At 46.6% G+C, this 27,099-nt stretch overlaps 1 protein-coding gene across 2 annotated transcripts; it reads right to left on the bottom strand.

Annotated features, from left to right (window-relative positions):
- LOC309567287 (cytochrome P450 2H2-like) lies at window positions 1-25,284 on the bottom strand. 2 transcript variants are annotated; one of them, XR_014225931.1, is made up of 10 exons: window positions 25,058-25,284; window positions 16,649-16,811; window positions 15,296-15,445; window positions 14,003-14,163; window positions 12,130-12,306; window positions 10,814-10,955; window positions 9,805-9,992; window positions 4,827-4,968; window positions 1,217-1,457; window positions 1-387 (listed from the first exon to the last, which is right to left on the bottom strand). XR_014225931.1 is itself a non-coding variant. In XM_082272689.1 (9 exons), exons 1-9 carry the CDS (start codon window positions 25,217-25,219, stop codon window positions 1,279-1,281), a joined length of 1,464 nt encoding a protein of 487 aa, XP_082128815.1. In that variant the 5' UTR covers window positions 25,220-25,284; the 3' UTR covers window positions 1,190-1,278. The 2 variants fall into 2 exon arrangements, 1 of the variants encoding a protein (XP_082128815.1); XM_082272689.1 differs by lacking the exon at window positions 1-387 and having other exon boundaries at window positions 1,190-1,457.
- Window positions 25,285-27,099: the final 1,815 nt, after the last annotated feature.

Below are 27,099 nucleotides of genomic sequence, written 5' to 3'. Positions count from 1 at the left end.
AAGCAAAACAAAAATGAAGCCATAACCCACACCAGCCAATCAAATGCTAGCTGTCATATTCAGTAGTAGCAGCAGCCAATGAAATGTGTAGTTCGTCTGAGCCATAGCCAAGATCAATCTGAAGCACAGAGTAGTCAAAGTGCAGACACACACTTTCCATCCATTCATCCCATAATCCATCCATCCCATAATACATCCCATAATCCATCCATCCTACAATACATCCCATAATCCATCCATCCCATTATACATCCCATAATCCATCCATCCCATAATACATCCATCTCATAATCCATCCCATAATCCATTCATCCCATAATACATTCCATAATCAATCCATCCCATAATAATCCCATAATCTATCCATCCCATAATACATCCCATAATCTATCCATCCCATAATACATCCAATAATACATCCATACATACATCCCATAATCCATCTGTAATGGAACCGAGACCCCACAATGTACTTGTGTGCTTCCGGCGTGAACATAGATATCAGATATTCTAGCCGCCCCCATACAAAACTAGCCGAGAATAGCTTGTATAAAATCTGGAAAATTTATTGAACAAACTCACACCAAATATATACCCCACCAGGTCAGGTGCCTGATTACATCATCCTATGCAGATGAAATTGTGTACAGAAATATAAAATAACATATCTAAGGAACAACCAACACAAACAGTATTCTTCTTTCCCACTAGCAACTATTAGATGACAGTAATTTAATTAACTTGAGCTAATTAACTAGCAGACTTGCCGTCATCGAACTCATGAAATACAATACACATTATTGTAAGTGTAAACACATCACACCTTAATACACAGATAATAGCAGGAGACCACCAGTAACAGACTGTCCGTCTCCTACAGTGAAGAACATGGAACAGAGGCCAATGTGACCAGCTCTTTCAATGAACATGTTCAGAATCAAACAAACCAGGAATAGTCCCATTTGAAGTAATCCAAACCATATTCTCAGTGTCCATTAAGTAGTTGTCCATCATTTTCCTGGTCACCCTGTGCCCCTAATAGACACAGGGTGACTTACACATAAGAGGGGCCTAGGGAGCTGAGAGAGGGATTTTCCAACCTCTCTAATGTAAACTGGGTTCCACGGGCCCCCCAACCAAAATGACTCCAGTCACACCATCCATCCCATAATCCATCCATCCCATAATCCATCCCATAATACATCCATCCCATTACCCATCTCATAACAGATTGTGTTCCACACAGCCTCCAGCCAGCCAATCAAGAGTGCTGCTTTATTAAATCCTGCTTTGGGCACACATGGTGAAAGGTTTAGGGTCCCGCGTCCCGCCCTCGATCAGTCTGATGGGCCCCTTTTCGCCGGGAGGAAATTCCAAGTTGAACTTCTGGAGGAAGCTGATGAAAAAGATGAAGATCTCCGTCTTGGCCAAAGCCTCTCCGATGCACGCCCTTTTCCCTGGAGATGGGGGGAGGGGAAGAGGTTAATCGCATACACAGGGCAAAAAAAGTAAATTTGTGAATTGGAAACACCAGCAACGTTACTGTCTCGGGACTCGCACCATCGTACTTCCTCTTACACAGATACAATGTTACTGTCTCAGGACTCGCACCTTCGTACTTCCTCTTACACAGATACGTTACTGTCTCAGGACTCGCACTATTGTACTTCCTCTTACAGAGATACAATGTTACTGTCTCAGGACTCGCACCATCGTACTTCCTCTTACACAGATACAATGTTACTGTCTCAGGACTCGCACCATCGTACTTCCTCTTACACAGATACAACGTTACTGTCTCAGGACTCGCACCATCGTACTTCCTCTTACACAGATACAATGTTACTGTCTCAGGACTCGCACCATTGTACTTCCTCTTACACAGATACAATGTTAATGTCTCAGGACTCGCACCATCGTACTTCCTCTTACACAGATACAACGTTACTGTCTCAGGACTCGCACCTTCGTACTTCCTCTTACACAGATACAACGTTACTGTCTCAGGACTCAGACCATCGTACTTCCTCTTACACATATACAACGTTACTGTCTCAGGACTCGCACCTTCGTACTTCCTTCGTACTTCCTCTTACACAGATACAATGTTACTGTCTGAGGACTCGCATCATCGTACTTCCTCTTACACAGATACAACGTTACTGTCTCGGGACTCACACCATCGTACTTCCTCTTACACAGATACGTTACTGTCTCAGGACTCGCACCATCGTACCTCCTCTTACACAGATACGTTACTGTCTCAGGACTTGCACCATCGTACTTCCTCTTACACAGATACAACGTTACTGTCTCAGGACTCGCACCATCGTACTTCCTCTTACACAGATACGTTACTGTCTCAGGACTCGCTCCATCATACTTCCTCTTACACAGATACGTTACTGTCTCAGGACTCGCACCATCGTACTTCCTCTTACACAGATACGTTACTGTCTCAGGACTCGCACCATCGTACTTCCCCTTACACAGATACAACGTTACTGTCTCAGGACTTGCACCATCGTACTTCCTCTTACACAGATACGTTACTGTCTCAGAACTCGCACCATCGTACTTCCTCTTACACAGATACAACTTTACTGTCTCGGGACTCGCACCTTCGTACTTCCTCTTACACATATACAACGTTACTGTCTCAGGACTCGCACCTTCGTACTTCCTCTTACACATATAGAATGTTTTTATGTATGAAATATTTTTAAATAGCTAAAACTAAAGCTGAACTCCATGCAAACACCTCCCTGCGCACATACAATTAATATAAGGGTCAGCCAATTGATTTGTATTTCTGCCCGCCCAGTTCTCCGATTTGCACAGCTCTGCCACATAGCACAGGCCTGTCTGTCAGGAGGCTTGATTTTCCTCTGCAGTTCAGTAACACTTACAGATCTTGTCCCTCCCCCAGCCTGTGATTGGACAGTGAAAGGAGAAGAAGCAGACTGGTAAGGTCATCTCTCTGTCACTCTGCTTTCTCCTATCAGCTTATCCTTTCTTAGTAAATAAGAAGAGCAATACATCTGACTGGCTTCTTATGCTGTCTCTTTCTCTCCCAGTCTGAGCTTTGCTGTACAGTGACTGCTGGAGTCAAATTCACTTTTACTCTTACATTAGAAAAATTCATGTAAAGCGGACCTTCGCTCTAAAGCCTAGTACACACAGGGGGAATAAAAACTGTCAAACATTCAGCCTGTGTGTATGGAAGCCGGTCCGACAGAAGCCAATCGTTGGGGGGGGACGTCCCCTTGTCAGAACACAATAGAATAACAGGGTAGATCGCTGTACTAAAATTGGATTGTTAGTACAGCAGCTCCAACCGGAACGGTCAGTTTTTGTACAAAAAAAAAAAACTTGTGCGTACCAGGCTTAAACCCAATCTTCTCTTACATTTCTGCAATTTTGCCCCCCTTCCTTCTGGATTCTGTTTGTGCGCAGATGTACTATAGATCTTTGGGTCCTGTTTCCTTGTACATCTGTGCACATATGGGTTTCCCCTTACACCTGCGCCTGAGTGGTGTTTCTCATACATTTGTGCCCGTGCAGGGTTCCCCATACATCTGTGCCCGTGCAGGGTTCCCCATACATCTGTGCAGGTACAGAGCTCCCCATACATCTGCACATGTGCAAGGTTCCCCAAACATCTGCACATGTGTAGAGCTCCCCATACTTCTGCGCACATGCAGGGTTCCCCATACATCTGCGCACATGCAGGGTTCCCCATACATCTGCGCACATGCAGGGTTCCCCATACATCTGCGCACGTGCAGGGCTCCCCATACATCTGCGCACGTGCAGGGCTCCCCATACATCAGCGCACGTGCAGGACTCCCTAAATACATCTGCACACTTCCCATACATTTGCGCACATGCAGAGTTCCAAATACACCTGCACACATGCAGGGCTCCACATGCATCTTCACACGTGCAGGACTCCCTATATACATCTGCACACGTGCAATATTTTCAAAACATCTGCACACATGCAGGGCTCCCCATACATCCATGCATGTGCAGGGTTCCTCATACAATACATCTGCGCACAAACAGGGTTCCCCATACATCTGTGCATGTGCAGGGCTCCCCATACATCTGTGCATGTGCAGGGCTCCCCATACATCTGTGCATGTGCAGGGCTCCCCATACATCTGTGCATGTGCAGGGCTCCCCATACATCTGAGAACGTGCAGGGCTCCCCATACATCTGAGCACGTGCAGGGCTCCATATACATCTGCGCACGTGCAGGGCTCCCCATACATCTGCACACGTGCAGGATTTTCCTATACACATGTACTGAAGTGCTCTACCAGGACCTGGGCTGAAGTACCTCTTTAGGGATGTATTAGCCCCGTTCACATCTCGTGTAGTGGGAATGGTCATTTCCGCTCGTGATTTATTTTGTGGTTTACACTTAAAAAGGCTTCCCTAAACATGTTTGCCAGGCAAAAGAAGCCCATGCATCTTTATTGTCGCAAGTGTTTTGGCACAATTGACGCCACTGCATTTGGGGTGCCATTAAAAAAAGGAATGGCACCCAAATACACGCAGACAGTTTCTGTGCAATTTGGAATTGCAGCACAATTGCACTGAATCTGCCCATGATTCTAAACCGCTAGGTGTGAATGGGGCCGCAATGATTTCAGAGTTCCATTCATTTCTGTCTTTTATATCTGCCTGGAGTTCAGCTTTAATTAAATGACACATACAGTATGTTACATTGTGTACAAAGAGATACCAATAAACACACGAGACATATATCAGTACAAAGAAATTCAGTAGATTGATCTCTGATCCGGCTTCTACCTACCTGCCCCGAATGAAATGTGGGCCTCATTCTTCACAAACTTGCCATTTTCATCCAGGAAACGATCAGGATTGAACTCTTCAGGTTTATCCCAATATTTCTTATCGTACAGAGCAGAGTGCAAGAATGTGATGATCTGCGTGTCCTGAGAAAACATGGATTGGTTTTATTTGTATAGCTCTGACATATACCGCAGTGCTGTACAGAGATCACTGAGCCAGTCTCAGCAGTCTCTGTACCAGAGGAACTTACACTCTAATGTCCCCTCCCCCACAGTCACACACTATTATTAATATACATTTATATACTTGGCAAGTATGGCCTGGAGGGGACTTTATCGATTGGCTAAAGACTTTGTACAGAGGAGGAGCTGAAAGCTTGATGCTTGTGAATGGTTGGATCATACAGCCCTTTGAGGTTGGCCTGGGTGTGCATCTGGGGTGTCCATTGAGTCCTCTGCTATACGTGTTCGCAATTGATCCCTTCATCAGGAGTTTAGAGAGCGGACCATTGTGCGGAGTGCTTTTGTGCATTCCTGGTGAGCCCCCTTTGAGGGTTGTGAACTATGCTAAAGACGTGTCCATTTTCAACTCTGGGACAGAGGAAGCGGAGGAGGAGGTGGTCTCGGTGATGAGCCGGATCCCTCAGCATACTGCTCCAAGGATCAATCAGGATAAGAGTGAAGTTTTCTGGATGGGAGAGGAAGGTGATAGCTTCGAGCTTCTGAACACCTTCCCAGAGCCCTGGCACGAATAAAGTTTTAGGCATCAAATTTGGTCCCGGCGATTATGGCCTTGCAAATTTGGGAAAGCAGGCTACAAGATGCCGATGCCAAGGTTGCCAGCTGGAAGGAATGGAAACTCTTACAGAGAAAAAATTGATCCGATTAAAACCTACCTGATCCCGGTATTTCTGTATGTCAGCTTTGTCTGTGATTTGCCAGTGTCTCTCTATGCAAATATCTACACCTGTTTCTTCAAACTGTTATGGGGGAACAAACAACCTCATCAAGAGGTCTGTAACCTACCTTCCCAGGCAGATGGGTGGCCTAGGTATGGTCAACCCGGTGGTATTTTTTTCTCTGATCATTTTTAAACATAATTTTGGTAACATGCTGGCAGAGGAACCGCCTGGGTGGGTTGGTATTTTTCAGTCCTGGTTTAGGCCTTTTCTTGCGAAGCTGGGAGAATGGTGGGCCAGTAAAAAGCCTGAGGGTCCGACATAATTAGCTGTCGGCTTACGTTGCGCCATGCCTGAAAACGCTTTGACAGTGGCGAGTGACGGCGGAGGAAATTAAATATCTTCCTAGGAAGGCCCTGGAGAAGCGTTTTGTTGAATCTGCCTTTAGCGAGCCACTGGCCTTGAGGGATCGTTCAGGTCCTGTTATGAGAGAGGGTCTGCGTTTGATTAATCTGGAGAGAATCCCTTTAAAGTGTTGGGATTTGGCCTGGCTCTCATTTTATGGCAGACTCTATGTGAAGGGCAACATGAAGCGTCGCTCTGCCGAGAGCCGTGGTTGTCCAAGAGTGGAGTGTGGCGGTGTGGAGGAGACTATGAACAATTTCTTGCTTCAGTGCTCCTACAAATTAGAAAGTTTAAGGGTGGGTGGGTGGGGCTCTGGGTATCCCTTTCCTTTCCCACTTGAGTTACATAGTTACATAGTAGGTGAGGTTGAATAAAGACAATAGTCCATCCAGTTCAACCTGTGTAGGTGTGTGTGACTGTAATCATCTAACATAGCCCTTAATCTCCTGATCCTTGAGATGTAAGTCTAAGAGTCTTTTGAAAGTCACCATGCTACCCGCAGAAACCACCTCTTGTGGTAGACAATTCCACAATCTTGTAGCCCTAACAGTAAAGAACCCTCCTCGTTGCCTGAGGTTAAAACGCTTCTCCTCTAATCGCATTGTATGTCCTCGAGTCCTCATGCAATTCCTTCGAATGAACAGCTTTTTTTCTAAGCTGAGATCCCCATTAAGATATTTATAAATTGCTATCATGTCCCCTCTCAGTCGTCTCTTCTCCAGAGAAAATAAATTCGAGCGATTGCAGCCGCTCTTCATAGTTAAGGTCCTCCAACCCCCTAATCAGTTTAGTTGCCCTTCTCTGGACTTTCTCCAGCTCCAACACATCCCTCCTGAGGACTGGCGACCAGAACTGGACAGAATACTCCAGATGCGGTCGGACCAGAGTTTTATAAAGTGGAAGGATTATAGTCTTATCTCTGTAATACATCCCTTTCTTTATGCATGCTAATATTCTGTTCGCTTTGGAAGCTGCCGCTTGACATTGCATGCTGTTGCCTAATCTATCATCAACCAAGACTCCCAGATCTTTCTCCATTTTTGATTCCCCCAAGGGTTCCCCTCCTAATGTGTATTGTGTTTTTATGTTTTTAGTCCCCAAGTGCAAAACCTTACACTTCTCCACGTTAAACCTCATTTGCCATGTCGTTGCCCACTCCGTAATTTTGTCCAGGTCATTCTGTAGGATATCTGCTTCATGCTGTGCATTGCACTGAGTTATGCGGAGTGGTCGTACGGGTCTTTTGAGACACATTGGGATTTTGATTTTGAGACACTTTTTCTAGTTAAGTTTAGTAGTCCGTTACTTCACGTGGAATGCATGGTGTCAGGTTTCCACTCGGAAAAAAGTCCTTCCTGTCAAGGTGGTTGTGCACAACATTCTGGGTGAGGTTGGGAAGATTCGGGGTCTTGAGAAGGACAAGTGGCCGTCGGGAGCCTAGACAATGGCGTGGAGTAATGTCAGGTCCCCGTAGCTGCTGTCAGTCTCTGGGTGTGCGACTTTTCTTTCTGTCCTTTCACGTCCCCTAGATTTTTTTTTATAAGATCGGATTTTTGGAAAAAGGCTGCATGCATGGGATAAATGTGTAATCGTTTCTTAGCCTGAGGGGGTGTTTAGGGGGAGTTTAGGGCTTTGTTGAGTTGAACCATGCTAATATGAAAATGTGTCTTGGTTGGTATATTTCGTTTTCTTTATGGTTTTTTTTTTTTTTTTTTTTATTTGCCAAAAAGCATTTTTTTGTTTATATGCTGATGTAAGCTATTTTTCTTTATATATATTTTTATTTATTTTGTATATATGTAAATATGTTTTTATTATGTTTAGAGTAGTGAAGATCAGGGTAGACTAAGTGCTGGTTCACACTGCCGCTACCACTAAAGTAGCGTCGCTTCCAGCGCGACTTTGACGCGATTTTGACGCGACTTTGGCGCGACTTTGACGCGACTTTGGCGCGACTTAGCGCGACTTAGCGCGACTTTGACGCGACCTAATCGCGAGGCAACTTTTTATTTGGCCAATCACAGAGCTGAAAATTGACAGGTACACTTAGACCCCCCAGACACTAAATACAAAAAAATGACATGCCTGCCTAAAAAAATGCCCGCTAAATGCCTGCAAGAAAAAAAGACAGCTGGTAAGACACTACAAAAAATTATAAGAAAAATGATTTTTTTTTAGGGGTTCTGGACATGCTACATAGCTGAAACTTGACAGGGACACTTTTTTGACCCCCCAGACACTAAATCCAGAAAATGATATGCCTGCCTAAAAAAATGCCCGCTAAATGCCTGCAAGAAAAAAAGCCAGCCGCAGAGAAGCCGTATCCCTGAAAATATAGTAAAAATGCTGTTTTTTAGGGGTTCTGGACATGCTACAGAGCTGAAAATTGACAGGTACACTTTTTAGACCCCCCAGACACTAAATACAAAAAAATGACATGCCTGCCTAAAAAAATGCCCGCTAAATGCCTGCAAGAATAAAAGACAGCTGGTAAAACACTACAAAAAATTAAAAGAAAAATGATTTTTTTTAGGGGTTCTGGACATGCTACATAGCTGAAACTTGACAGGGACACTTTTTTGACCCCCCAGACACTAAATCCAGAAAATGACATGCCTGCCTAAAAAAATGCCCGCTAAATGCCTGCAAGAAAAAAAGCCAGCCGCAGAGAAGCCGTATCCCTGAAAATATAGTAAAAATGATGTTTTTTAGGGGTTCTGGACATGCTACAGAGCTGAAAATTGACAGGTACACTTTTTAGACCCCCCAGACACTAAATACAAAAAAATGACATGCCTGCCTAAAAAAATGCCCGCTAAATGCCTGCAAGAATAAAAGACAGCTGGTAAAACACTACAAAAAATTAAAAGAAAAATGTTTTTTTTTAGGGGTTCTGGACATGCTACAGAGCTGAAACTTGACAGGGACACTTTTTAGACCCCCCAGAAACGAAATCCAAAAAATGACATGCCTGCCTAAAAAAAATGCCCGCTAAATGCCTGCAAGAAAAAAAGACAGCTGGTAAGACACTACAAAAAATTAAAAGAAAAATTATTTTTTTTTAGGGGTTCTGGACATGCTACAGAGCTGAAACTTGACAGAGACACTTTTTAGACCCCCCAGAAAAGAAATCCAAAAAATGACATGCCTGCCTAAAAAAATGACCACTCATGAATGCCAGCAAGAATAAAAGACAGCTGGTAAAGACACTACAAAAAATTAAAAGAAAAATGATTTTTTTTTAGGGGTTCTGGACATGCTACAGAGCTGAAACTTGACAGGGACACTTTTTAGACCCCCCAGAAACGAAATCCAAAAAATGACATGCCTGCCTAAAAAAATGACCGCTAATGCCTGCAAGAAAATTATGCTCTTTTCTTGTTCACTACCATTTTTTAGCAAAGTCGGATGACAAGTCGGATTACAGGTCGCTTCAATTAAGATAAGGAGGCGACTCCCATTGAAGTATATGGGACAGGTCGGATCACTGGTCGCCTGAAAGTAGTACAGGACCCTTTTCTGAAGTCGGAGCGACCTTAATAGCGGCAATTAAGACGGCACTGATTCATTTACATTGGTTTGGTCATGTCAAGCGACCTGGGGCGACCTGGGGCGACACAAGTCGCCTCGTGAGTCGCCCTAGTGTGAATGGGGGCTAAAGGTTGTATTTATGTACCTTTGGTATAGTGTAGCCTCTAAACTTGATGTCCCGCAGAGCGGCGTGCGGCAGACCGTTTGGCACTACACTGGCGTATCTTTCCGCCTCGTGAATCACGGCGTCCGTGTACGGTAAGGAAACGCGGTGCTCCAGGGATGGACATTTCTCCGTGCCGATAACGTTATCAATCTCAGCCTGAACTTTCTCTGCAAAAGAAGCCACACATATGTCAGATCACTACCCCCGGGAGACCCCCCCCCCCCCCACACATGTCATATCACCACCACTGGGAGACCCCCCCCCTTTCCCATTCTCTGATTGGTGCAAACCAACTGCACAATAAAGTGGATCTAATCTCTCTGTGTAGGAGCTTCCTGTAATAAAGACCGCTGCTCACTGCTGCTCTCTCTCCCCTTGTACAGGGTGACTGGTCTTGTCTCAGCCCCCTCCTGTATATTTCTGCAGGGCCACTCCCACAGCTCTGCTCTCTCTCCTTGTGCAGGGTGACTGGTCTTGTCTCCACCCCCTCCTTTAATTTTCTGCAGGCAGCCTGTAGTGGGTGGAGTCTGCTGGACCACTCCCACAGTTCTGCTCTCTCTCCTTGTACAGGGTGACTGGTCTTGTCTCCACCCCCTCCTCAAATTTTCTGCAGGCAGCCTGTAGTGGGTGGAGTCTGCTGGGCCCATCCCACAGCTTTGCACCCTCTCATTGTTCAAGATAACTGGTCTTGTCTCCGCCCCCTCTTGTAATTTTCTGGAGGCAGCCTGTAGTGGGTGGAGTGTGCTTGGCCACCTCCCACATCTCAGCTCTCTCTCTTAGTAGAGTGTGGCTGTAATTTTATGTAGTCAGCCTGTACTGGGTGGAGCTTTTGGACTCCCATGGCTCTGCTCTCTGCACAGGCTATGTACAGCACAGTGATGATGTCACTGCTACCTTTACACGATAATATCTGGGTTTGCAAACACATATGGTGAACACCAACATTTTTTATTCGACTCTCTATCAGAAATATGAATATAATCCTTACTTTGGATTTCGGGATACTCCATCATAAATTTCAGCAGCCATCGGAGGGTGGAGGATGTGGTGCCGGTCCCGGCAATGAAAAGGTTGAAGGTGGTCATTGTCAGGCTCTCTATGGTAAAATGGGACCCCGGGTTATCAGCTTCCTGAAGGGGGGAGAAGGGAAACAACAGAATAGTGTGAGACCCAACTGGCCATATTTAACCTCTTCCTGACAGCATAACATGCATGGGGCGGCACAGAGGTGGGCCTTAACACCACGCCGCTGCATATATGCGCCGCTTTGTTGTTCTGCGGGCGCAATCCACCTGTGCCCCCAAAACAGTGATGTACTGGATAGCTCAGTGTCCAGTACCAACGACTGGGAGGGGGGGTTGTCAATTATGTCATCACTGCATGCCAATCACAGTGAGCATATAATCACAAGCCCCGCCTACCAGCATCACAGTCTGTTTAAAGGGGATTTAACCCCATATTTTCTTGGTCTGGTGTGGAGAATAGAGATAAAAAGGGGTCTATTTATGAATGTTTTCACCCAAGATTCACACATTTTTTAAATTGGATTCAATTAATTTCCTTTTGGTACCTTATTTTAGACCCAATGATGTAACCACTGGGTCTCTGTGCCTCTCTATGCAATGCAAGCAGATCATGGCTGGTGGAAGTGGCCGGTAGGGTGCTGTACCTTGCTTCCTGAAAACATCACAGCACCCGGCCTCAGTACTCCTCTCAAGAGCCCTCAGTCATGATGCAAGCAGTAGGCTGGATTTTGGGGGGATTTATGGAAATATCAAAATGCCTTGATGGTGTGGGTGTCAGTCTGGAGGAGTGGGGGTTTCTAGGCAGGCTGTATTTGCATAAAGACCCTAGGTAACACCCACATGTGATGCCAAGCCTCCATGAGAACTAAAATCCAATGAATGAAAGAGGTGGGCCAGGGTCAATCAGACTGGGGAGGAAAGGGCTAGGTGATGGAGGTCCTCCAGTCTTGCTTCAGATTACAATGCACATTGCTAGTAGCTCACAGTGTGCAGCGAAATCAGAGAACGTAATTTCAGTATGCAGGCAGGTGCAACCTGGCCTCCGTTCAGTGGGTGGCGCTGTGCCATTCCAGTCCAGGAGAAGAGCCAGTACAACCGTGCAAGAAGGGAAAGGCTGGAGGTCCAGCGGATTGATAAAAGCTGCTCAAAGCTTTGATAGTGGCAGCTGTACACACTGGTCTTCAGAGTAGAGTTTATAAGCCCAATGCACTAGGTTGAAGCCCCCTATGAAGAACATTTTGTCTCCCACCAACAAAAGAGCTGTTTTTTTGGGTTTTACCTCATCTATTTTATTTAGGAAAGAGTCCACAAAGTCTCGTGGGCAGTTGGGGTCTCGGGTTTTGACGTGATTTTTGATGAGGTTGCCCAGGAATTCCTGCAGCATGGTGCCATTCAAGAAGATCTTGTTGTGTTGACCTGGAAGCCACCTTAGAATTTCTGGGAAGGCGTTGTAGAGCTGGGAAATGGAAATAGAAGACAGATTTGAAGCTTCAGATTTTCTTGCAACAACTCGAAACTAGCATGCAGTCAGGGCCGGTGCTAGACTCTTTTGCGCCCTAGGCAAGACCAGCTACTTGCTGAAATTTTGGGGCCTCTTACACAGCTTTAGGCCTGAACCCCTTTTACCCCTTACATTAGGGTTCCCAAAGCCCCCCCCCCCTTACATCTGAGTTCCCCCTTACAACAGAGAACCCAATTTCATTAGAATCCCCCAAATCTTCCCTTTACATAAGGGTCCCTATCGCCCCACTTACATTAGGGTCTCCAGAGTCTCCCCCTAGCTGTGGCTGCTCCCTAGGCAGCAGTGCGCCCTAGGCGGCTGCCTAGTTTACCTAATGGTAGCACCGGCCCTGCATGCGGTATAGTTTCCATTTCATTAAACCTTTAACATTGGTGTAAAACCCGACTGAAGGACATTTAGTTTGCTCTGTTGTGTCAAAAACACCAATAGACACCCTACAGATCATGCCCACTTTCAACCACAAACCCTAAAATCCCACCCTCATTTGAAGCCACACCCACAAAATCACGCCCCCATTTTTAACATCCTCCGACAATTGGTCAGATATTCAAAGTATAAAGACAAATAGAATTTAAGGCCCAATTCAAAACCGATCAGGTCCGCCTGTTTTTTTTAGGTGGACCTATCAGGCCACCCATTCTCCTCTATGGCTGACACCCGTCTGCCATCCGATCTGACAAGATCCGCTAAAATCAGACGGATGGCGATACGTTCGCCTTCCGTCCAGCGGGTCGGATCGGATGAAAACGGACATGCTGTCTGTTTTAATCCGATCTCCCCATAGAGGAGTGCAATCCTCTGTCAGATCCCTCTCTGCACAGTGAGCGAAGATAGACCTGTCATCCGCCTGCTCAGCGGGAATCAATGGAGCGATCCCCTGCTGAGCTAGAGGAGTCCGCTGAGTGCCCTGAAAATACCAAGAACTAAAAAGTGCAAATGGCTCCAGTAGCTGCACTTTGGGTTGGCGCCCCTGCAGCGGGACTAATGGGTTGGCACTTGTGTAGTACAATGTATATGCTACACCGGTGGGCTACACTGATGTTTCCCAGGGACACACACCTGAAAACGGGGACATATGGTAAACTTATGCTATAGAGCAGGGGTGTCAAACTCAATTTAATTGCGGGCCGCATCAGCATTATGATTGCCCTCAAAAGGGCCGGTTGTATCTGTAAGACTAGATGTCAAGAGCACCCCCTACCCTTACATAAGACGTCAAGAGCCTCTCCACCATCAGAAGTTGAGTCCCCCACCCTCCCTTACATCACAGTGCACCTCTCTTACCTTGTGGTGCTGCTGGGAAGATGCTGGAGGCATTGCTGGAAAGCAGAAAGTATAAGGTCTGGAGGAGGACTGGAGCTCTCCTGCAGCTACAATAGAGGTGTGAGGGGCACATAAAATGGCCTGGAGGTCCGGATTCGGCTCGCGGGCCTTGTGTTTGACACCTGTGCTATAGAGTGACAACTCTAACCCTTTCATATGGTCTTCCAACAGACTAAAAGTGGCCATTTTGAACCCAGTACAGGTATGGTCCACCATTGTTACCATCAAAAAATGGCAATGCTTTACCATGCACAGTACACAGACCAAACTGAATGTCATCCATTTAGGATTTACTGCTCCAGCTCACCTGGAAGCCCCGTGTGCCCAAGAAGGTTAGATTTTCAAGGATCATATTGTGCAAGGTCTGGAAAGTCTTGTCTTCTGTATCAAAGCGATCTCCAAACACAATGGAGCAGATAACGTTGGACACGGCAGCGGTAAGCTCAGGGCCCGGGTTGAAAGGTTTTCCTAGTAAAGGACAACATAAAATAAGGTCATAAAGGGAAATGGTCTCTGAATTAATGGTAACCCTTGTCAAGTTTCTAGCACAGGTTGGAAAAAGAAAACTAACTTCAGGGCAGCTGGTATAGATAACACCCCCATTATTTCTTTACCTCAGACTTTATCAGTCCATCCTTTGTGTATAGTATACCTCCATGGTCGTCCTTGTAACTCCTTCAAACATTAGTTGCAGGACAACTGTCCTCCTCATATGAGTCAACAGGTCAAGCAGTCAGGTGTCCCTTGAGTCTAGAGGACCAAGTAAGTCAGGTATTTCTACAGTCAAGTGGGTGAGGTGTATCTTGATTCAGGTGTTCCTACAGGTAAATGGAGAAGGTATCTCTTCATTAAAGTGGGCAATGAAATTCAGGTGATGCCTACAGTCAAGTTGGTGAGGAGTCTCTTGAGCCAAGTGTGCCATGGGAGTCAGGTATTCCTACATTTAAATGGTCAAGTGGATGAGGTATATCTTAGGTCAGGTGGTCCAAATGAGTCAGGTGTTCCTACAGTCAAATGGGTGGGGTGTCTCTTGAGTCAAGTGGGCCAGATGAGTCAGGTGTTCCTACAGTCAAATGGGTGGGGTGTCTCTTGAGTCAAGTGGGCCAGATGAGTCAGATGTTCCTACAGTCAAGTGGATGAAGTATATTTTGAGTCAGGTAGTCCAAGTGAGTCAGGTGTTCCTACAATCAAGTTGGTGAGGTGGTGTCATTTGAGTCAAGTGGGCCGCGTAACTCAGGTGTTTCCTACAGTCAAGGGGGTCAAGTCTCTCTTAAATTAAGTGGGTCATATGAGTCAGGTGTTTCTACAGTCAAGTGGGTTAGGGTTCTCTTGAGCCAAATGGGCCAGGTAAGTCAGGAGTTCCAACAGTTAAGAGTTTGAGGTGTCTCTTCAGTTAAGTGTGCCAAATAAGTCATATGTTCCTACAGTAAGGTGGGTCAGAAATTGGCAAAATCAGATAGGTCCGATGTATGTATGTATGTATGTATGTATGTATGTATGTATGTATGTAGGAGATACAAGGCAGACAAAAAAGATATGTCTTATAATACACATGATACTTGTGTTTGGACACCTGGGTGTGAATCAAGAAGTCCATTACCATTTTTTGATCTGAAGAAGTCCACCAGAAACTTGGCCTCTTCAGTCACTCGTTCTTCAATGCTCCTCTTTCCCATCCCAAAGCTCCTCAGGGTGGTCAGGGAGAACCTTCTTTGTTGAAACCAGTGAGGTCCATTGGAGAAGACCACTCCTGAAACAAAACACAGATATATACTTCACTCAGAGAGCAGAGGAGGCCAACATCAGCTCTTGGATGTCCACGTAGCAGACCAGGCAGTACCTATTGAGCTTAAGCCAATCAAAATGGCTCCCTCCTGCTGCCCAGCCTATTTAAACTGGCACAGCTCCCTGCTCTTTGCCTGTGCAACACTGTCACAAGCCCGCTGCTGAACTCCTGGTGAGCCTTCCTGCTAACCAGCCTGCTTCCTTCCATTGGTTCCTATGTACTGACCTCTGGCTGATCAATAGCTTGTCTACCGAGTCCGCAATCAGCTCCACCATCTCGACTGTTACTTTGAGTGCACCTACCTGTTTCTAAATCTACTTTCTGGTGCCTTCCTGTCTCTTGGTCAGTGATGTTGAGTTGGGTGAACCTTGGGGTCGTGACCTGGGATCAGCATGCAGCAAAGCCTGATAGTTTCATGAGGGATCCCTGGTGGTGAGTACTGACTGGCTCTAAGACCCGGTGCCCTGGGGGATCCCACGTCACCTGTTCTCACATGAGACCATTCTCATACTTGGTGAGCCTCTTTCCAGTTCTTCACTCTCAGGGGTTGTATTGCGTTCCAGTGTGGTTTCCACTCAAAAGAGCCAGGTCCCAGGTCTAACATGTCCTGAGGGACTTGTCCTACAAGAAGCCTTCTGTTGGCCTACACTTCATAGGTGCCATTCAAGGGCTATCTCTTATAGTGTAGCTGGAGGATCCATCTTGTAGCAGCTGCTGTACTGACACTTATTATCTAACACCTTTACAAGCCCTAAAACCAGCTCTTAGCAACCAGCTCATGGTCAACTACTGGTTGAAGCTGGTAAGACAGCCCCCGATGACGTCAGTGCTTTGCAAGCAATCCAAGTGCCTCAAGATCCAGAGCCTCACATACTAGCCTTGGGTGTAACGGACAATTTAAAGCATGGCTCCTGCTGGAATAGAGGGGTTAACCTCTCCACAAAACTTATACTGTCCCTTAACAATTGATCCCCTTTAACTCTAGCCCTAAACACACCTTAATATTTAATCCCTATACCTAACAAAAACTTTACCTCTTATCTTAATGGGAACATAAGCAAACAAGTTGTAGTGGCCCAAAACCTCTACTAGATTTGTGGTTTTGCAGCCCAGGAACTAAAATATGGTAATTACAGCCCATTGGCCGTGCCTGGTATTGTTGTTTACCTTTTCTCCTGGCGACCCGTGCAAACACAGGAAGGATGGCTCTTCCGCTGAAATCGTCCGCCTGTCCCAGCAGGGCCTCTTTGAGCGCGTCGTATCCATACAGAACCACCGTTGGTTTCCACCCAAAATAGATGGTGTAAACATTCCCGTATTTCTCTCCAAGCTGGCACAAAGAGGAAAAGAAAAGAACCAATTGAAGGCGTTTTCTGGCAAAGCCCCGGTGAGGGATTCATAAACCGGAAAGTAACAAACGCAACCTGGCGGCTGCTCGTTCCATCTCATCTGATCTCAGATCTCATCTGAGCGGCGCCTAAAACAACATTCACAATTCTGTTTTGTGCAAAATCCATCCTAACCACTTTAAGACCGGAAGGATTTGCCCTCTTAATGACCAGGCCACTTTTTTCAACTTGGCACTGCGTGACTTTAACTGACAATTGCGCAGTCATGCGATGCTGTACCCAAACTAAATTGACGTTGATACAATTCCCGTGATGTTATACCCAAACCCCTAAATATTGTGTACAGAAGGCTAAGGAAAAGATGGGGCTTTGTATGGGCAAATGGAGAGAGGATGATCACAATTATCACACCATATGATTAAAAATTAATCTCTTTATTGAACAGACATATATACAGTCAGGTCCAAAAATATTGGGACATCGACACAATTCTAATCTTTTTGGCTCTATACACCACCACAATGGATTTGAAATGAGAGAGTATTCTTGATCTGACACACATACACCTACCTCCTGGAGAGTGATCTTGATCTGGCACACATACACCTACCTCCTGGAGAGTGTTCTTGATCTGACACACATACACCTACCTCCTGGAGAGTGATCTTGATCTGGCCAACTGTTGTGAAGGGTGTTTTCTTCACCAGGGAAAGAATTCTTTGGTCATCCACCACAGTTGTTTTCCGTGGTCTTCTGGGACTTTTGGTGTTGCTGAGCTCAGCGGTGCGTTCTTTCTTTTTAAGGATGTTCCAAACAGTTGATTTGGCCACACCTAATGTTTTTGCTATCTCTCTGATGGGTTTGTTTTGTTTTTTTTCAGCCTAATGATGGCTTGCTTCACTGATAGTGACAGCTCTTTAGATCTCATATTGAGAGTTGACAGCAACCGATTCCAAATGCAAATAGCACACTTGAAATGAACTCTGGACCTTTTATCTGCTCCTTGTAAATGGGATAATGAGGGAATAACACACACCTGGCCATGGAACAGCTGAGCAGCCATTTGTCCCATTACTTTTGGTCCCTTAAAAAGTGGGAGGCACATATACAAACTGTTGTAATTTCTACACTGTTAACCTGATTTGGATGTAAATACCCTCAAATTAAAGCTGATAGTCTGCAGGTAAAGCACATCTTGTTTTTTTTTTATTTCAAATCCATTGTGGTGGTGTATAGAGCCAAAAAGATTAGAATTGTGTCCATGTCCCAATATTTATGGACCTGACTGTATATAAAAAGAGGATATACTATAAATACATAGAAAAATTGGATAAAAGAAAAACGCATGTGTAGAAATATTTCCATTTCAAACTCAAATGTATTTTCAAATTGGAAAGCTTTATCAACATTCCAGTTCTAAGAATTTGTTTAGTTATAATTTATTTCAGATTTGTCGGAATTCATTACTATTATGATTTGGAAATTCAGATACATTTGACTCTCCAAATAATGAATATTTCACCCAAATTTCGATTCATAATGAATTGCACACGTCTATAGTAAACTAGAAAGGTGCATTGGATGAAATATTCCAGTGGTATTTGTAGCATTGACACCCAAAGGAGAATAGTCTCAGGGAAGTTTTTGGAAAGCAGTGCTTTCTGTATTCACTAGAGCAACCAATCCCAACCAGGGTTCCATAAAATCTTAGGGTTCCTCCAGATGTTTCTTGGGGTTCCTTGAGCTGTGGCTGATGGACTTTATATTTGATTGTGCCTGCAAAGTTTCAGAGGTAACGCCACCTGGCAGAGCAAGCAGCATGACACCCGAGGTCTTTTTAGCGGTCAGTAAGTTTGGCACTCTTCCAATCACTAACGGAAGAGGCATTTTTCCCACTCACCCCCAATGATTTGGTTTTGGCAGGGACTTTGAGACCTGCAAATTGTTTCAAGGGTTCCACTGGGGTAAAAAAAAGTTAACAAAAGCTACACCAAAGTAACCTTTCTCAACCAGAGTTTTGTGGAACCCTAGGGTTACTCCAGAGTCTCCCAGGGGTTCTTTGAGAAGAAAGCAACGATAGGAGTGATCTCCTGCCAGAACTGGCCTCCAATGGACACTTCTACACTGGGAACCAATGTAAGGGGTCACTTCTGCACTTGCCACTAATAAAAGGGGTCACTTCAACACCTGTCACCAATGCAAGGGATTACTTCTACAGTGACCAACAATGGAATAAATTAACTCTACACTGACCACCAATGGAAGGGGTCACTTCTATACTGGCCACCAGTGTTAGGGGGTCACATTTACACTTGCTTCCATTGGAAGGGTCACTTTTAAACTGGCCTCCAATGGAAGGGCTCACTTCTACATCAACCATCAATGTAAGGGGTCACTCCTATAATAACTAGCAATGTCAGGGGTCACTTTTATGCTGGCCACCAGTGTTAGGGGGTCACTTTTACACTTGCTTCCAATGGAAGGGGCCACTTTTACATCAACCAACAATGGAAGGGGTCACTTCTATACTGACGGCTAATGTAAGGGGTCACTTCTACTGACTGCCAATTTCAGGGGTCACTTTTATGCTGGCCACCAGTGTTAGGGGGTCACTTTTACACTTGCTTCCAATGGAAGGGGTCACTTTTACATCAACCACCAATGGAAGGGGTCACTTTTATACTGACTGCCAATGTAAGGGGTCACTTCTACACTAACAACCAATGGAAGGGGTCACTTCTATATTGACCGCCATTGTAAGGGATCACTTCTACACTGGCCACCAATGTAAGGGGTCACTTCTACACTAGCAACCAATGGAAGGGGTCACTTCTACACTAGCAACCAATGGAAGGGGTCACTTCTACACTGGCCACCAATGGAAGGGGTCACTTCTACACTGGCCACCAATGTAAGGGGTCTCTTCTACACTGACCACCAAAGTAAGGAGTCACTACTACACTGACCACCAATGTAATGGGTCAATTCTACACTGGCCACCAATGTAAGGGGACACGTCTACACTGGCCACCAATGTAAAGGGTCACTTCTTCACTGGCCACCAGTGATTGGGGTCACTTCTACACTGGCCACCAGTGATTGGGGTCATTCTTACACTGACCACCAATGGAAGGGGCCACTTCTAAACTTAAGATCAATGTGAGGGGCCACTTATACACTGGCCACAAATGGAAGGGTCACTTTTATACTTTCCACCAATGTAAGGGGCCAATTCTACGCTGACCACCAATGTAAGGTATCAGTTCTACACCAACCAGTAATTGAAGGGATCCCCTCTACAACACTCCTTCCCTCCTTCATAGGCTCAAATATGCACAGTCATCCTACCTGAACATTATTGGCTGCACAGTGATCATTATAACAAGGATCAATCATTAACCAAATTGTGCATGTACGGCCAGCCACCATAGTAACCTTGAAGGCCTATTCACATGTGTCCTTTATTCGGCAATAAAAAATAAATAAATTCACTGTATATCAATGCATTTCGAATAGAAACCCCATTTTTTTCTATGTAGCCACTTAACATCTACATAATGCAGTTTGGTGTGTTTTTAAAGGGAAACAATAAGGGCCCCCAGTGTAGATGCGAAGGGGCCCTTACCCATTCACCTTCTTCAGACGGAGATTGAGGTCTCATACTAGTCAGACATTCAGCTCTGAATCTCAACTGACGGATCCGGTTTTTCCTGTATCTCTGAGCCTTTATACACCCCGGGGTCACAGCCAAGTAGAGTGACACTCACTACCATCATCCTATAATAAAGCACAAGGGGGGGGGGGGGGCAGGGGGGAACCGACTGGATAAAAGCATACTGCCCAAATGGTAAAGTTTATATCCTTTAGTACCCTTTTTTTTTATTTAATAGCAAATCAATACATTTTAGAATGTCATTTTTCTTACCAGTATTTCTGCAATTTGTACCCTTTTGTCTGTGCACTGCCCGGGACATTGAAGAGGAGCTCTGGTCATTTGTACCAAAATTAGCTGACTTAAAGTTGTTGTAAACCCCCATCTCTGACTTGTACCTATAGGTGAGCCTATAATAAGGCTTACCTACACAGTGGCGTCACTAGGGGGGGCAAAGGGGACCATGGCCCCCCAACATTATGCTGTGCCCCCCCAGCAGGATCCCACCTCCTGCTCTGGGATGGCGGGTCGGTAAGCCCAGAATGCGGGATCCTGACCCGCCATCCCCGAGCATTATTGTGAAGAACGGAGCCGCCACTAGAGGAAGCGGAGCCGATGCTTCCTGTATAGTTCCGGCTCCTGTCACAGGCGGAGTGATATGAAATGCACTCCGCCTGTAACAGGAGTGATACAGGAAGCACCTGCTCCGCTCTCTACTGCAGCCACATGCTTCCTCCAACACCGCTCCTGTCACATCTCTATTGGTGTACCAGCCAGCAGTACCCGACAACAGTACCCACCAGCAGTAACAGATAGCAGTACCCACCATTAGTACCCACCAGCAGTACCCATCAGCAATACCCGCCAACAGTACCCACCAGCAGTACCAGCCAGTAATACCCACCAGCAGTACCAGCCAGCAGTACCAGCCAGTAATACCTACCAGCAGTACCAGCCAGCAATAGCCATCTGCAGTAGCCGCCAGCAGTACCAGCCAGCAGTACCAACCCTGGGGGACAGCCAGCAACAGCCGCCAGCCATACCCGCCAGCGATACCTGCAGGAATCCTAAGGAAGAAGTGAAGATTGAGGTCAGTTTAGGAGCAGGTAAACTGCAGTGTATCCGTGTGAAAGCAGCCTTAGGTCCCTTTCACACAATCAATCCAATCGTGTCTGTTATTTTATGTGGACCCAATCGGATCCTCCATTCACCTCTATAGAGCGGCAGATGTAAATGGACTTGTTCCCGTTTACACGCGCCTATCTCCAGTCCGATCCACTTAAAAAAAACAGAAGGATGATCCGTCCCCTTCTGTCTGGGCGGTTCAGATTGGAGTGCCCATAGAGTAGAGTGGGCTGTGTCCCTGTCTGCTCTGCACATGCGGAGTGGACACGGACCTGTCATCTGCCCGCTCCACTCATTGTGGCCCACGACTGGTTACCAAATCGTTAAAGTGGCCCTTACTTCTCAAAAGGTTGGGCACCCCTGCTGTAGAGGCATGAGTCCCGGATTTAGAGGTGCGCTGTAGCAGCCTTCCCCCTTAGTTTTGTCACGGTGTGGCGGAGGGAAGGAGTCTCGGATGGAGAGGTGCGCTGTACTGTAGCGCATCAGGAGACCCACGGGGAAATCATAAAGACCTCCCATGAAGTTGATAAAAGTGTTAGGACCACCACCACTGTCACAGCCGGCCTTAACACCTTCATCGGTGTGGTTGGCAAGTCTCTTCTTCCCTTCCTCCTCCACGCTGAGATCATGGCATCAATACTAGGCCTTATTACTGCATACACTGGCACCAATACTAGGCTTCATTACTGCATAAACTGGCACCAATACTAGGGCTATTACTGCGTAAACTGGCACCAATACTAGGGGTTATTACTGTGTAAACTGGCACCAATACTAGGGGTTATTACTGTGTAAACTGGCACCAATACTAGGGGTTATTACTGCATAAACTGTTTGCTGAACTTGCTTTAAACTATAAAGAAAAGCTTTTAAGAGTTTTTCTCTCTCTCGGGTTTGAAGCAATACCTGAGGAGGAAAGGAAAACTATATAAAGCTTGTCTTTTAGTTGTTAGGTGTTTAGGTGTCTGCAGTCTCTGACCCTCTCCTGTGTCTGCAGTCTCTGAAACTCTCCTGTATCATGTCTGCAGTCTCTGACCCTCTCCTGTATCATGTCTGCACTCTCTGACCCTCTCCTGTATCATGTCTGCACTCTCTGACCCTCTCCTGTATCATGTCTGCACTCTCTGACCCTCTCCTGTATCATGTCTGCAGTCTCTGACCCTCTCCTGTATCATGTCTGCACTCTCTGACCCTCTCCTGTATCATGTCTGCACTCTCTGACCCTCTCCTGTATCATGTCTGCAGTCTCTGACCCTCTCCTGTATCATGTCTGCAGTCTCTGACCATCTCCTGTGTCTGCATTTTCTGACCCTCTCCTGTGTCTGCAGTCTCTGACCCTCTCCTGTATCATGTCTGCACTCTCTGACCCTCTCCTGTATCATGTCTGCAATCTCTGACCATCTCCTGTATCATGTCTGCAGTCTCTGACCCTCTCCTGTACCATGTCTGCAGTCTCTGACCCTCTCCTGTATCATGTCTGCAGTCTCTGACCCTCTCCTGTACCATGTCTGCACTCTCTGACCATCTCCTGTATCTTGTCTGCAGTCTGACTATATTCTGTTGAATCAGGTGTGCACCCACACATGGGTGTATATGTATATACAGGTTGGTGTCAACTGCTGAGTCATCTGACCATTGCTGTGCCACATTGCCACCTCCTCTGCTGTGCCCGGAGTACCGCCCTGTGTGCTTAATTTAACCCTTGCTGTGCCACATTGCCACCTCCTCTGCTGTGCCCGGAGTTACGCCCTGTGTGCTTAATTTAACCCTTGCTGTGCCACATTGCCACCTCCTCTGCTGTGCCCGGAGTTACGCCCTGTGTGATTAATTTAACCCTTGCTGTACCACATTGCCACCTCCTCTGCTGTGCCCGGAGTACCGTCCTGTGTGCTTGATTTAATCCTTGCTGTGCCACATTGCCACCTTCTCTGCTGTCTCTGGATTACAGCCCTGTGTGCTGGATTTAACCCTTGCTGTGCCACATTGCCACCTACCTGCTGTGTCCGGAGTACTGCCCTGTGTGCTGGATTTAACCCTTACAGTGCCACATTGTTGCCTACCCTGCTGTGCCCAGACTGCCGCCCTGTGAGCTGGAATTAACTCTTACTGTGCCACATTGCCACCTCCCCTGCTGTGCCTGGAGTGCTGCCCTTGTGTGCTGGACTTAACCCTTGCCACATTTCTGCCTACCCACCTGTGCCCAGAGTACTGCCCTGTGTGCTTGACTTAACCCCTGCTGTGCCACATTGCTTCCTACACTGTTGTATTCGGAGTGCAGATCATGTAGGGATCATGCCAGTTTTTGCACCATTATCTTCATTTGCAGTCAGCAGGAGGCAACTGTCCCTTCTTGCAGCCATCCTCCTATGTCGTGCCGTGGAGCATGTACAGAAGTGTACCCTGAGGACCTCTGGGCAGTTGGTATTACAGCCACCGGCCACCAATGTTAGGGGGGTATTGTTGCAGCCAACCACTGACCACAAAAGCTAGGGGGGTATTGTTGCAGCCAACCACTGATCACCAATGCTGGGGGGTACTGTTGCAGCCAACCACTGACCACCAATGCTGGGGGGTACTGTTGCAGCCAACCACTGACCACCAATGCTGGGGGGTACTGTTGCAGCCAACCACTGACCACCAAAGCTAAGGGGGCATTGTTGCAGCCAACCACTGACCACCAAAGCTAGGGGGGGTACTGTTGCAGTCAACCACTGACCACCAAAGCTAGGGGGGGTACTGTTTCAGTCAACCACTGACCACCAAAGCTAGGGAGGTATTGTTGCAGCCAACCACTGACCACCAAAGCTAGGGGGGTATTGTTGCAGCCAACCACTGACCACCAAAGCTAGGGGGGTATTGTTGCAGCCAACCACTGACCACCAAAGCTAGGGGGGTATTGTTGCAGCCAACCACTGACCACCAAAGCTAAGGGGGTATTGCTGCAGCCAACCACTGACCACCAAAGCTAGGGGGGTATTGTTGCAGCCAACCTCTGACCACCAAAGCTAGGGGGGTATTGTTGTAGCCAACATCTGACCACCAATGCTGGGGGGGTATTGTTGCAGCCAACCACTGACCACCAAAGCTAGGGGGGTATTGTTGCAGCCAACCACTGACCACCAAAGCTAGGGGGGTATTGTTGCAGCCAACCACTGACCACCAAAGCTAAGGGGGTATTGCTGCAGCCAACCACTGACCACCAAAGCTAGGGGGGTATTGTTGCAGCCAACCTCTGACCACCAAAGCTAGGGGGGTATTGTTGTAGCCAACATCTGACCACCAATGCTGGGGGGGGGGGGGGGGTGTCCAAAGTGCTACTGATTGCTCAGCAGTCTATTTTATACAGGGTTCGATCTTATTATCTTGCACAGGGGCCGCTGCATTCAGAAGACGCCCCAAGGCAGGAGCAATGTTCCAAGTTTGCGCACTTCTGCTGCGACTGCAACTCACCTCTGTGAAAGTGTCGTATGGCGCCACCTTGTTGATCTGGTGCAGATTGCCAATGATGGGCCACGGCGTGGGCCCCGGGGGCATGTTACGTCTCTTTCTCCATGATGAAATGTAGAGGTAAGCCAGCAGAGCCAGGATCCCGGCCACAAGAACAGGCAGCATGGTGTCAGCCTCTCCTCCCTGAACTCACACACATTCCTTCCCAGCTTATTTATCAACCATAGCTCCTCCCCTGGGCGTGGTCTGCGCTCTGTAATGTGATGTAACCATTCAGCAAGAAGAGGGGAGAGGCTCACACCTCACCTGGGGTTTATCATGTAACACAGGGATAAGGAAAGTTACAATGTAGTTAGAAAAAATATAAAAATGGTCCAACGCTGTGATTTGCACACGCCTCCGTCCCCCAGCAATACAAAAAACTGAAAAACGTCGCCCCGGTGGGACTTTAAGTGAGGTGAACGCCATAGTCACTTCGTTGGTGAATCCTTTTTTTTTTTTTTTTAACAATGTAGCGAAGCTGATATCTCGTGTGCGGGAAGATATTTGACGCACAAACCTTGGAAAACGCTCGGCTTCCTGTTTCAGCAATCATTTAATACAAATAACCTAAAGCTGAACTCCGGGCACAAAAACCTTCATGTAAATATATTCTTCAATTGCCACAAATAATTAACCTAATTAATTACCTTTGCAATCCCAGATATTACCTTGTAAAAGCATAGGGTTTCCATCCGCCTGAATTAACTTAAAAAGAGTTAATGAATAAAAATTAAGATGAGATGAAAAAAAATATACAGGCTGGCCAGTGGGAGCTCTGGGATCAGAGAGACAGAGGAAGAGAAACAAAGTTACAGATAAAGTCAGGAGCAGAAATAACATTAGAGCCAGAGCTTGGAGGGGGGGGGGCACACAGAGAGGGGGATTAGTGAGGGACAACTCTACCTTTCTCAGCAGATAAAAGCTGTTGCTCTTTTTTTGTTTATAGCGCAAAAAATAAAAATTGCACAGGTGATCAAATACCACCAAAAGAAAGCTCTGTTTGTGGGGAAAAAAGGACATCAATTTTATTTAGGTACAGCGTCGCATGTCTGCGCAATTGTTTGTTAAAATAACGCAGTGCCGAATCGCAAAAAATTGCCTGGTCATTAAGGGGGGTAAAACCTTCCGGTCCAGAAGTGGTGAAGTTGCCCTTTGTGCTGTGATGTAACCGCTCAGCAATCAGAAGGGAGAGGCTCACAGATTGCTCAGATTTTATCATCACAGTTGGCAGGGCCAGGGCAAGGATTTTTGCAGCCCTAGGCAAAATAAAAATTGCCGCTCCCCCATATGCTCTCCCACCCCAAGTTGCTGAAGGGGTTAAAACCAGTAGCGGTTGGTGCTCGGGGGGGGGGGTGGGGGCAGCAGGCGGACCTGGCCATGGGCCAAGCCCCCCCCCCCCCATCACTCCAGAGTCCGGTTTAGAGAGACAGAGGAAGAGAAACAAAGTTACAGATAAACTCAGGAGCAGAGATAACATTAGAGCCAGGGCTTGGAGGGGGGGGGGGGCACACAGAGAGGGGGATTAGTGAGGGACAACTCTACCTTTCTCAGCAGATAAAAGCTGGCAGCAGGGAGAGAGTTCAGCTTTTAGCTGCTGGAGGAAGAGTTCTGTATTTGTTGTCCATCACTAATACCCCGGTGTGCTCGGCCCTTTTCAAGAGGACCAGTAGCCCCCCCTATCAGCAGCCCTGCCTATACAGTCTATCTGACAGCCCCCCCCCCCCTGTCCGAAAATGACTGAGGACATAGATTTATCAGTCCCTTTCTATGCAGTCTCAGCTGCACAAATACATGAATAGGAAGCGTTCTGAGGCTTCTTGCTTCATTTACTATGCTTCAGTGATGAATGAACACAGGAGTGATTGGTACCGATTGCTCCCCTGCTCTCTGTCTTGACACATCCCCCTGTGCCCACAGCAGCTGCTGAGAGGAGAGGAGGGAAGCCAGCAGCGCTGCGGGGGGAGGGGCACACAGGAGGGTCCCGGACAGCAGATGGAAGGGGC

Source organism: Pelophylax lessonae (assembly GCF_965119305.1).
Source record: "Pelophylax lessonae genome assembly, chromosome: 11".
Taxonomy (NCBI): domain Eukaryota; kingdom Metazoa; phylum Chordata; class Amphibia; order Anura; family Ranidae; genus Pelophylax; species Pelophylax lessonae.
The sequence above is the reverse complement of the archived record's forward strand: the minus strand, read 5'-3'. Positions and strand labels throughout refer to the sequence as shown.